The following is a 12,338-nucleotide window of genomic DNA, read 5'->3' on the forward strand; positions in this document are numbered from 1 at the left end:
AACACTAGTAACTGAGTTTGAGATCTGGCTCACAGAAAGACACTGAGCTTGTCAGGCACGTGATTTCTAAATCATTATCCAGCTGCAGAATTTTAATTCTGGTTACATTAAAATCAGCTAGGGATGAATTCTCTAAGGTTTTCTGTATTAATGGAGGTGGTGTGTGTGTGACTGAGAAGACAGGCAGTTAATAAGAGCTTTCTTTTCTTCCTCTGTGGTTCACAGGTTGGCAAAATGTTAAAAATGGTTGTTAGATTTCAGAGGAAACGATGAAGTATATGTACAGTCTCTGAGTCTGAAAACCAAGAGTGAATCTCCTGATTTCACCTGTTAAATTGTTTTAGATAAATTGCTTCTACATCTTTTCTGTGTTGGAATTACTTCATCTTCACTAAACATCCCAAATGCTTAACAGCCTGTGCTCATTAGTTTGAAGCCTTACATTCTTATTTGGGACTAATCCATTAAAAGTCTTGCCTCTGCCTGTTACCACAAGAAATAGTCTTTGCTTAAATGATTTTATTTTTTTGAGCTTATAGCCAAGGCCGTGTGGGTGATCTTTGTGATGCCTTTTCTCCTGAGACTCCAAACACAGCTGGATAAAACCTCCCATAGCAGGCAGTGCCATTTAAAGGCAAGCTGTCCGTGTCTCCTTAGCACACTCTTGGCTTGTCATCATTTGAGAAGCACGTTTCCCACACTTGCATGTGATGAAAATGAAAACCAGAAGTAGTAAGTGAGGGTTGGGTGAAAGTAGAAAAAACCAAAACCATGTTTCATGGCTTCGTGTTCTAGACTTGACTGATATTTTGTTCAGACTCCTCTGGCAGCATCTGGTAAATAGAACTGCCAAAATCACAAATAAATTTGTTTCTGGAGTGTCATATTTGCAAACCAAAACTCCTGACATTCCAAGTCATGTGAAAACCACCCCATTGTTACAGCAGCAAATTCTCCAAATGTCTTTTGAGGCTGATGAATGGCTTCAGGTGGGGGCTGGAAAACCATGTGTGCTGCAGGCCATGTTGACTTCTGGGGCTTCAGAAAAACAAGTTTTATCTTCTGATCCTATTTTAGTTAAAATAGGGTCTTTAACTTATTTTTTTCTACTCAAGGTTCAACAAATTTCAAATGGTGATAAAAAAACAAGCTCCCAGGCACTCAGCAATAGGACAAGGGGGCACGATGGGCTCAAGCTCTGCCAGGGGAAATTGAAGTTGGAGAGCAGAAAAAAATTCTTTGCAGAGAGAGTGCTCAGGCATTGGAATGGGCTGCCCAGAGAGGGGGTGGATTCCCCATCCCTGGAGGTTTTTCAACTGAGATTGGCCGTGGCCCTGAGTGCCATGATCTGGTAAAGGGACTGGAGTTGGACCAAGGGTTGGACTGGATGATCTTGGAGGTCTTTTCCAACCCAATCAATTCTATGATTCTGTGATTCTTATAAATTTTGAGATACAGTATTAATACTAAAGAGATGATAAATACACTTGAGTATGCAAGACTTCCTTTGCCACTTTTTATCAGGTAGTGTTTTATCAGTACTGTTTTCGAAATCTCATTTTTATCAAGTACCTTCATTTCTAACTAACACTTATGATTGCAGAAATAATTACATTTTGATAATTGTTACTCTTACAAAGGATAGTAGTAGATACAAAGTATGATCTATCCTTAAAGTTATTTTAATCATCAGTTGGTTCTTACTTTCTGTGTTGGAAAATAATTGCTCACCTGGACAATACTTTTCAAAGCTGGAACCATTGATTTTAGGCAGAATGAGTGGAAATTCTCTGTGATGTAACCTATGTGATCATGTATTTTTGTTTTTATGGGTTTGTCTTGGATTGCTGTGTATGTTCAAAGGAAGAAGTATTTTGTGCAAGCATAAATGATCCTCTAAAACTTGATATTCCTCATTTTACAGCTTTTACACACCTTTGGCAGGTGTTTTGGTAGCACTGCTTATTGATTGAAAAACAGTGCCATCTTGGTATCTTTTTTTTTGTAATGTCCTTAATTGTAAAACACAAAAATAATGCTATTAGAGCAAGGCATTTGCTTTGGGGCATCATAGTAGGAAGCTGCCATTGAGGGGAATCAATCAGAGTGAGAAATAGGGCAAAAGGGAAAAGCTGCAAGATAAATACAAAGGAAGCAGAGGAAGGAATTGGGAAAGCCTGCTGTGCTGGGTTTGCTGTTTTCCACAGCAAGGTGGAAATCCTTTGGCTTCCTCACTTAGGTGACAGCTCTAATATTCATCTTGTGCTAAAAGGGGAATGAGAGAATAGTTGTGTTTTAATTTCAGCTGGTGGGTCTGTGTAGCCTGCATGAGAACAGGAGCATGCTCTGTCAAAGACAATGAACCACTTTCCCCTGCCTTGCCTTGCATATGCAACTTTAATGATAAGCTGTGCAATAACTAATTAAATGCTCATTTTCTTTTGCTTTCCCTTAGTATGCTGCTTAGCTTGCATTGTGGTTGAAGAGCTAAATGGAGCATGGTGTTTTTCTGTAAATTTGGTAATTCATTAGGAATTAGCTTGAAATGGTAATACTTTAAGAGGTACCATTTTAAGTACAGTTGTAACTTTATGTAGAATTTGTTAAAAATAACAGGCCTTACCTTTCTGCAGTCAGCACTTCAAAGGAAATATATGAGTATTCTCAGAGCAAGTCTGCACTTTGTGGCAAAAAACCCCAGTTAGCAGCTAGAATGTGAATTACAGGTTTATCTTAGCCTTTTCCTAGAATTGCTCATGGTTTAAAAATGCATTCTTTACCCTCTGTTGGTTTTTTGGCTCTTTCACTGGTGAAATGGTTTTACAGAGGTTTCACCAGGTGAATGAAAACGTGTTTAAAGTTTCAGACCAAAGCAAAACTTTTGATACTGCAAACCCAGCATGTTATTTAAAACTGGTAACACCCTCTGTCGACAGAATAGCAGGAGAAACACTGGGTGAGGTATGTTAACTGGTGCATGTGGAATTCTGCATCAAAGTAAAAAAACTCCTTCCAAAATTTAAAGAAAAATACATCAGTGTGGAAAAAGCTTGCCTTTTATTAACAAAAACCAAAGTGTTACAAGTGTATGTTCTATAACCTTCTGCATAACAGTGTATAGTTTTTCTGCTGCAAATGTTGGGTGTTAACTATACAATGTTAAATGCAATTAATTTTAAAGTTCTTTGCTAGATGCTCTCCTTTTCTCATTCTTTCTGCCTTTATTGCTATCTTAGTTTTAAACTCTTCCTCCTTATTTTGTAGACACTGCTCTCCTGTTCACTACTTCTTCTCTGTCTTTACGTCTCACCACTGGGCCTCTCTCAGTGTCTGTTTTCCCAACCTCCACCCCAAATTCCAGCTGTATATCTACAACCAATTGGTCAGGTAACTGTATATTTCTCCAGTGATGGACTCTTTGATAGAGCATGCTCTGTTCAGTCCTAGAAAGCCCAGAGTTCTTCAGCAGTGGATGTGTTGGACTCCTCTTGCCTCACTGTTTCCAGGCCTTTATCAGTGACACAGGCAGGGATGAGTCCAGCTTTGCACCAAGCTGAGTGTGCAGCTGATTCACTGCAGGGAGGGAGTGCCATCCAGAGGGTCCTGGACAGGCTGAAGGAGTGGGCTGGTGTCACCTTCATGTCAACAAGGCCAAGTGCAAGGTCAGGGCAATCAATTCAGGCTGGGGGATGAATGGATTGAGAGCAGTTCTTCAGAGAAGGACTTGGGGATGCTGGTGGACAAAAAAATAGGACATGACCCAACTTGGAGGTGGCAAAACCAACTGTCTTCTATGGCAGTAGGTCAGTGAGGTGATTGTCCCTCTCTGCTCTGGTGGGACCCCCCCTGGAGTCCTGTGTCCAGCTCTGGGATCCCCAGTGCTGTAAAGACATGGACCTGTTGGAGCAGGTCTGGAGGAGGCCACACAAAAAGTCAAACAGACGGAACACCTTTCCTAGAAGAAAGGCTGAGAAAGTTGGGGTTGTTCAGTCTGGAGAAGAGGAGGCTCCAGGGAGACCTTATTGTACCTGTTCAAGGTACAAAGTGGGGTTATAAGAAAAACTGAACCAGACTTTTTACCAAGGCCTGTAGTGAATAGGGCAAGGGATAACAGGTTTAGACTGAGAGAGGGTAGATACAGATTAAAAATAAGGAAGAAATTCTTCCTTGTGAGGGTGGGCAGGCCCTGGCACAGGTTGCCCAGAGAAGTTGTGGCTGCCCCATCCCTGGAAGGGAAAGTTTGATGGGGCTTGGAGCAACCTGGTCTAGTAAAAGGAGTCCCAGCCCATGGTAGAGAGGTAGAATGAGATGATCTTTAAGGTCCCTTCCAACCCAAACCATTCTAGTGTTCTAATCTCTTACTCCCACTGCGTTCTGAGTGGCACATAGACAGCTCACTGTGCTCCCACTGTCTGGTTGCTACTTCAGAACAGCTGCTGAAATCACATAGTTGGAGCTTGAAGTCAGTATGCCTTGGCAGAAAAGCACAGCAGGTTAATGTTTCCAGGTTAGTATTTGAAATGCATGGATGAGGCATCTGATGTTAGCACAGAGAAGCAGACTGTGAAATCGTCCTGCTCTAATCTGAGTGTTGCTGCTGCTGCTTTGCTCCCCCACATTTCCAGCTGCATAGGTGCCAGATGTGCTTTTGCTTTTTTTTTCCTGCTTTTGAGGATGAGTGTGTACCTTTGGTGTTGGAACTGGAACCCTCTAGACTGTAGTAAATATGACGGCAGTGTATATACCACCTTATAGCTCTGTCCTTTTAAACCCCAGGGTTATTAAAGGGTCCACATTTTTCACCAAGCTGCTTTGATCCTCCTCTTGTAGATTTTATTCTTGGAATCCTTGTTTTCTCCCATCACTTCTGTTGACTTAACCTTTCTTATTAAGTAGTCCTTGTGTGGTAGTTATTTTCATGGAAGTTTAATTAATTGCCCTTCTGTTTTTGGTCTTCTGGGTTCATTAATTTAACATGTGCTTTTAAGGAGTCCTGCTCCTCTGCGTCCATTTCTTTCAGCCTTTCTCTTGCATTTTATTTCTACTGAACTTACCTCCCTCAAGAACCAGTAAACTGTGAAGATCCAAACTTTCTGATGCAATCCAACAGTGGCTGAAGAAAGAAGAAAAAGTTGGCTTTGTCACTGAGATCATTGTAATAATGACCTCCATAATGAGTCCCAAATACATGATCTGCTTGGCTAATTGGAACTGGTTTGTGTCTGAAAGTAAGAGTGGAGAAATCTGATAGTGCTGGTGAAAGACACAGGATAATCATGACTGTCCCTGTCATGTTTGTAATGCAATTATCGTTGGTAGTTACATTTCTTTATGATTCCAGCCTGTTAGTTTTGCCTGAGAGTAGATTATGTTTGATGTTTGTCTATAGGAAGTGACGAAATAATGCACAAACTCATGGAATCTACCATGGTGAAGATGACAGATGTTCCAGGGACTCTGAGGTGCTTCTGTTTTTCACCTGCTCTTGTTTTGACCATCAGAAAGAAGATTGTGAGCAAGTCTTACTGCCTTCTGAAACTTTTATCTTCACAGCCCAGCTCATTCCCTTTGTCTGAATCTGTCTCAGAGGAGGACATCTGAATATTCACCTTTCTGATCCACTGCCAACTCACTTTTCCTGGGAACAGAACAAACAAGAACTGTCCCTTAGGAGGCGAGACCTGCAGATTGGCCAGTTGGCCATTCCAGTCTCTGTAAATGAAAGGGGTTTTTGAAACATGGGAGATTAAAAAGCACAAATGAGATTAGGATCTGCTTTGCAACATAAAAACTTTGATGCTACGTGTTTGGGATGGCTTGAAAATTACAAATTATAGAGGCATTTACAAATCAAAGTATCCCAAGACTTTGAAGACAGCCCTTTATGGCACCACCAGTGACATTCTCTCTCTAGCTGGCAAACCATGTATTTTCTACAGAGTCAGTCTATGACATCTTAAAATTTTCAGTGTAGGAGATGAATGGATGGATAGACATTCTTTTCTGGACTTGCTATGTCAGAGGAAGTGTGTGCAGTTAATGTTGAACTTTCTTCTTGAAAGATTAAGAGCTGTGGTCTTGGTGACTTCAGGTTCAGAAATAAAACAAGAGCTGGCAAAGAGGGCTCAGGTGGGCACACAAACCTCTTCATACCTACACAGTTCCATGAGAATTTACTCATTCCTAAGGTTTCATGGATCACCTAAGGACTCTGTCAGAAAGAAAGTATCTGCTAATTTTCAGCAAGAGCTTTACTTTTTATCTGTTCCTAAACTGGCAGCCAGACATGTTCGTAGCTGTGAAGAAACAGTCCTGCATCGTGTTCTCTTGATGCTGTCAGTTAACAATTAACATTCCAAGTGTGGCAACCCAGAGAGATGATATTTAAAGGAAGGATTAAAGCTCCAGTAATTCAGGAGAACTATTAATACAGAATCACCTTCTCTTATAATATTTGGAAAGAACTGTTGGGCATGTGAAGTTTCAATTTTTCTGTCATTGGGGTTAGTAAAAAGGTTCAATTTTCAAACAGTCAGTGCTTTCTAGAGGGTTCCAGTTTAATACCACAGGTACTTTTCATGTCCTGAAGTTGGGAACTTTTTCTGTTCATTTTAGTGAATAGTTTGTAGCACTTGTAATGATTTTAAAGATTTTTAAAATGTAAACAGCATGTTTACAGTGTGATGTAAGTGAGAGAAAAACTTGTCTACTTGTGGGGTTTTTTTTCAGCAGCACATCAGAAGTGTAGGAGGCAGGAGTTAGTGTGGGTATTATCCTAGAAAACAAATTGAACAATGCAATTCTGGGCATGGTGGCAACAGAGATGTGGGTATTGGGGTGTTTGAGCGTGTCTGGCTGCTGTCCCACTGTCCCCCCTCTGCCTGCAGGTTCCTCACCAAGCGGGAACAGAAGCTGATGCAGCGCCGGCAGCACGCGGAGGAGCTGCTGGAGTGGAAGCGCCGCCTGGATGCAGAGGAAGCCGAAATACGGCGGATTGAGAAGCAGGCTCTGGCTGCCTGGGACAAAGAGCTGCTCAAACCCAAAACAGCCAAGAAAGAGCTGGGGGATCAGAGAACTGAACCCAAAGGTAATGGGAACTGGGGGGAACTGATGCAAACGACAAGAGTGAAGCATAATTTGCCGCAGCGATTCCTTAGGTTTGCACTTGCTGCCTTTTTGGTGTTTTGGTGGTGGTTGTTCTCTGGACACTTGTAGAATCTCAATTTCTGCACTCTCTACTGCCTTCTGTTGCCTTGTTCTTTAGCCCTATTTTACACCATAGTGAAATGTGTATTTCTCCTTTGCTGGGTGTCTTCTCAAGGGAACAGCACAGCATAAGACCACCAGTGAATTCTACATACAATTCAAACTATGTTTCTATCTTTCAAAGCAGAACTATTGCAATATGGCATGATTTTTGCTGATAGTCTTCTGAACTTATATTATCATAGAATGGATTGGGTTGGAAAATACCTCTGAGATCATCAAGTCCAACTCTTGGTCCAACTCCAGTCCCTTTACCAGATCATGGCACTCAGTGCCACGGCCAATCTCAGTTGAAAAACCTCCAGGGATGGGGAATCCACCCCCTCTCTGGGCGGCCCATTCCAATGCCTGAGCACTCTCTCTGCAAAGAATTTTTTTCTGCTCTCCAACTTCAATTTCCCCTGGCAGAGCTTGAGCCCATCGTGCCCCCTTGTCCTATTGCTGAGTGCCTGGGAGAAGAGACCAACCCCTGTCTGGCCAGAACTTCCCTTCAGGGAGTTCTAGGCATTGATGAAAACCATTTTCCCCAGTAATAAGCAGAGTCTTTCCCTGTTAGGCTTAGTACTATTGGTGAGGATGGCTCATATCAGGGGCTGCTTTGCCCTTGTCTTTGATTCCAAAAAATTGAAAGTATTTTTTTCTTCCCTCTGTTGTTAATGCAACATAACTGTTTGAAATGTGCAGCTGTGCTAAAGTGTTCCAGGATGTAATTAGTATAAATGCTGCTATTGTGAGGAAAAATTAAATTCCCAGTGTTGAGAGCTGTGGCTTTACTGTTCTGTCTGAAGTGCATCCTACTTTCAGTATGAAGCACAGAGAACTGGATTGCAGTGAGAGAAAACAGTCAGACTTTTGAGATTCTTCAGAGAAACAATCAGTTTTCCTTTTTTTCCTACGTTGCTGAAAGCAGGCAGCACATCCTTTGAATGTGCAAAGGGAATTCAGAATTACACCCTATGACACTTGTCACTGAAAACAGTCATGTGGATTTCAGACATCATAAGACATTTTAAAGGTGATACATGTATGAGTCAGTAAGTTCCAATGAACAAAAATTCAGCATGAATGCTGATTTTCATCAATATTTGAGAAAATACACTTTCATTCTATTAATTGCATCTACCAGTAAGCATTGGAGCACAGACCTGCTTCAGAACTGTTCCTTTTCCCAGCCTTTGCTCAGGTATTGAGTAGTTCTCCGTGGCTGCCTCAGCAGTGCTGTGACTCCTGCAGAATTTAGTAAACAGGAATATTGAAAACCCAACTTATTATTTAGCTTGTGAGACTCATGATGAAATCATAACATTAAAATGTTTTCTGCAACTACTGTAAAGGAAGCAATCAATTGTAAATTCAAGATCTGGCTTGCAGATTATATGCTCCTCCATGACTTCTTCAGACTAATAGTGACTCTTGCTGGTGGATGGTCAACTGGAAGGACTGGTTTCTCTAATAATCTTTGTGGAGTGTATTGTCTGGAAAATGTTAGAATATCCTCAAAACCTCTTTATTCTAGACATCCAGCAATCACTGAGGATGAGAGGCAGTAATCACAGAATTCTCTAGGTTGGAAAAGACCTCTGAGGTTGAGTCCAGCCTTTGGTCACCACCTTGTCAACAAGACCATGGCACTAAGTGCCAGGTCCAGTCATTTTATGAACACAAATCATAGTTTTAAATCATAGTTCACAGGTAAACTTGCTTATTCTTGCTAAATATTTCAATATGAGTGTCTAGGTGAGTGAAATAATGCTTATTTGACATGGATTGGTAGCAGTTAATACTTTATATACAGGCAGCATGTAAAGGATGCCTTCAATCTTATGCCTTCAGCCTTAGAATCATAGAGTCATATAATTGATTGGGTTGGAAAAGACCTCCAAGATCATCAAGTCCAACCCTTATAATCCTTCAGCCTCTGTATAAGATGTGCAAGTTCTTATGTTCTTTGTTTTTTCTCATTACACCTCAGAAACTGCCAGTGAAGAGGAGTCTCCAATGCCTTCCTGCTCTCATCTGAACAGTGAAAGCTCTATCCCAGAAGACCTTGGCAGTCTGGCTGCTGAGTCCATCGCATCAGAGCCCACGGGCCACGGGCAGCCAGAAAGCCCAGACCAGAGTACAGTTAATGAAGAAATGGCTTATTCTGAAGAGTTCAAGTCCTCTACCTCTCCTGGCAAACTTGTGAGTGACCTTTTCCGCTGTGTGTACTCTGACACTTGTGAAAGGCTGACAGAAAAGCAGCAAGTTCAGCCATCCCAGTTGCAAAGCAGAGATTATTAACTAAACCTGTTTCCTGCATTTGTGATACCATTTCACATTGCTGTGAGTAGTCATTGTGATCAGGTGTGTTCTTTGAAGTCTTGAGGAAAAATTGCTTCCGCAGTTTAGGTATTTTTAAACTTGTGGGCAGTCTTGCAAAACATTTTGCGTATGTCCCGTAGGAATGCAGCGTTAAGTGCTGGAACGCTGACCCAGTTTGCCAGTGTGAATTAGCTGTAGGTGAGCTTGTTCCCATTGTATAAATTCTTTGGGGCCATGGAAACCTTGATCTGTTTTAATGCTTTTCCTTATTGGCAAGTAATGTATCCCAAAGTACAGCTATAGGAGGAAGAACTGAGCTGTAACTTCATGCACAGCCCTTTGGGTTTCAGTTTATGTCTGCTTGCTACTTAATTCTGCCTTGTTGTTCCAACTGTTATTTCTATGTGGGTGATAATTTCCATGAGTTTCATCCTGATGACTTGGCTCTGTGCTCAGTAAGACAGAAGAGGCAGCGTCTGTGGGGTAAAAAAAACTGCTTATCTAGACTTATTGCAAATACTTTCTTGGAAAGTTTGATGAGGAGATAGTGACATAAAATGTCTCATATGTGCTAGAGGTGTGTGAAAGGTTTGTGGGATCATGTTGAAGCATTGAGCCTGAGATTGACTCACTTGGTTAAAACTTGGTTGTAATAATGCCAAGGTCATGGGTTCAATCCCCTGTGTGGACCATTGACTGAAGAGTTGGACTCGATGATCCTTCCAACTCAGAATAGTCTGTGATTCTGTGAATTAAATAGCATTTTTAAAGAATATATGCTTTTTGGAAATTTTTTTTGCCTGGCTTCAACAAAATAGTGCTCTGCTGTTTCACTGATTTAGAATGACATCTTGCACCCCTTACATGAAATGATCCTTTCAATTTCATTAATATATTTACCAGGAGTTCCTATTGCCCTGGTTGTTACCAAATAAGATGACACAAATGTATTGAACACCTGTGAGTCAGAGCCATGTCAGTTCATTTAGGTGGTAATAAAATAGTCTGCACAGGTTTATTGAAATATACACTCAGAGCAAGCAGTCAGCTACTGCTGCCCTTGGTATTTTTGTTTTATTGTCTAGCAAAGATTGAATTTTTGTTAAGATCATTTTATCTGTACCACTGTTTATGAAACATTCTCTTGCCATGCTGCTCTTTCCTTGTAACTGGCTCCTGATGACAGTGACCTCCTACTTCCAAACTGCAATTACTTATTTATCCTTTCTTCTCCCCCAGTCTCCTCCGAGAAGCAGCATATCTGTGTCAAAGCAGGACTCCAGCAAAGGCAGCCACAGGGCTGGGGGGCAGCTGCGCTCCCCGGTGAGGTCTCACCAGACCTCTCACAACTGGTCTGATGAATCTTTGTCTATGACACAGTCAGGTAAGTGTAAGAGCCACTTGGCTTTAAATTGCTTTTTCAAAGCTTTTGTGTTTAACAACTGAACTTGAAGTATAGACTTGGATGTGAGGAGCTAGATAGAAATTCCTGGAAATTGCCAGGGTTTGTGGGAATGTCTTTGAATTATCTAATTTGGTCACGTCAGCTTAAGAAGATCTTAACATAAAGCAATGCAGGTTCCTGCAAACAGGTATGAAGGTAAGAGTCGATAGTTAAGGTGGTCCTAGAATTTAAAAATGCCTCCTTCTGAGTCCAGCCTGGCTGCAGGAGCAGTACAGCTCTGTTACATGGCAGTGTGAGTGAGCCCTTGGGCCTGCACGGCCATGTCACCATCAATGGATGCTTCAGGACTTGGTTTTAGTTTTGGAGGAGGGTTTGATCTGTGTGCAGTAAAATAGGGACTAAGGTTGCATTTATCCAGTATCCAAGCAGGCTGCCAGTAAATGCTGAGGGAGAAAATACTGGAAGTGGAGTGGTTCAGGGCATTCCTTTCCCTGGTGTGCTCCCAGTCTGTTGATCATGGAGGTGGCAGGAGTTCCTGAGCCACCATCATCCAATCTGTTCAACCTGTGAAGTGTTTTGACCCTTTCTGTGCTTTTAGTCTCTAAAATGTCTTGTATTCGACAGTGCAGTTGATAGAGCATCACAAAATGCTTATTAACAAATGAGGTGGCATTTTCTTACTTTTTTGCTTTTTTTAATTGATAAGTCTTCGGTGGAAGAGGAACCAGGAGGTTCTGTTGTGTGTACTGGCTGTTGTTGGTGGCAGCTGGATAACTTACTGTGAGAGCTGAGCATGTAACACCTGGGTACTGACACTGAGTAATTTGTGTTGGGATTCTGTCTGGAGAGCAGTTTGCAACACAGTGAAGCTTTCCAGCTCCTTGATAAAGTTACTTTCAAGCTCTGACTGAGCAACCAGATAAGGAAGCCATTATGAAATGCAGATCAGGCAACAGTGATCATGAAAATAAAGTATTTACAGTCTTTGGTTTCAAATGCTGAAGAATGGGATAAGAAGTGGGAAGGTGATCAGGCTGGTGCTGGTTTCACAATAAATCATTCCATGGTAAAGAGACAAATGTTCTGAGCTGAGTGGGAATGAAGTCACTGCCCTGTCAGTCTGATGATGCGTAGACAAGATCGTCACAGATGAAAGCATGTGCAGATCTTTCCCTTATGAGTTGATCAAGAAATGCTGTAATTACATAGTGGTCACTTACTGTTTGGGTGGAGCTGTTAATTACAGTGTCATCACAAAGTGCTCCTGATTAAGAAGCGAGATTCCATTCTTTTTGTTTGTTTGGTTGGTTTTTGGGTTTTTTTAATTCTCTAAATGGTTAACAATGGTTGTTAATGAAAAAAG

At 41.5% G+C, this 12,338-nt stretch overlaps 1 protein-coding gene across 4 annotated transcripts in view; it reads left to right on the plus strand.

Moving 5' to 3' along the window:
* CEP350 (centrosomal protein 350) overlaps positions 1-12,338 on the plus strand; it is a 76,479-nt gene that overhangs the window by 43,810 nt on the left and 20,331 nt on the right. For all 4 annotated transcript variants that reach the window (XM_071564616.1, XM_071564619.1, XM_071564618.1 and 1 more), the window contains exons 28-30: positions 6,888-7,087; positions 9,239-9,450; positions 10,810-10,954. In XM_071564616.1, the coding sequence (XP_071420717.1) occupies positions 6,888-7,087; positions 9,239-9,450; positions 10,810-10,954 (557 nt within the window). The remainder of the gene's footprint in view (positions 1-6,887; positions 7,088-9,238; positions 9,451-10,809; positions 10,955-12,338) is intronic.

Source organism: Pithys albifrons, chromosome 10 (genome assembly GCF_047495875.1).
Source record: "Pithys albifrons albifrons isolate INPA30051 chromosome 10, PitAlb_v1, whole genome shotgun sequence".
In the NCBI taxonomy this organism is placed as follows: domain Eukaryota; kingdom Metazoa; phylum Chordata; class Aves; order Passeriformes; family Thamnophilidae; genus Pithys; species Pithys albifrons.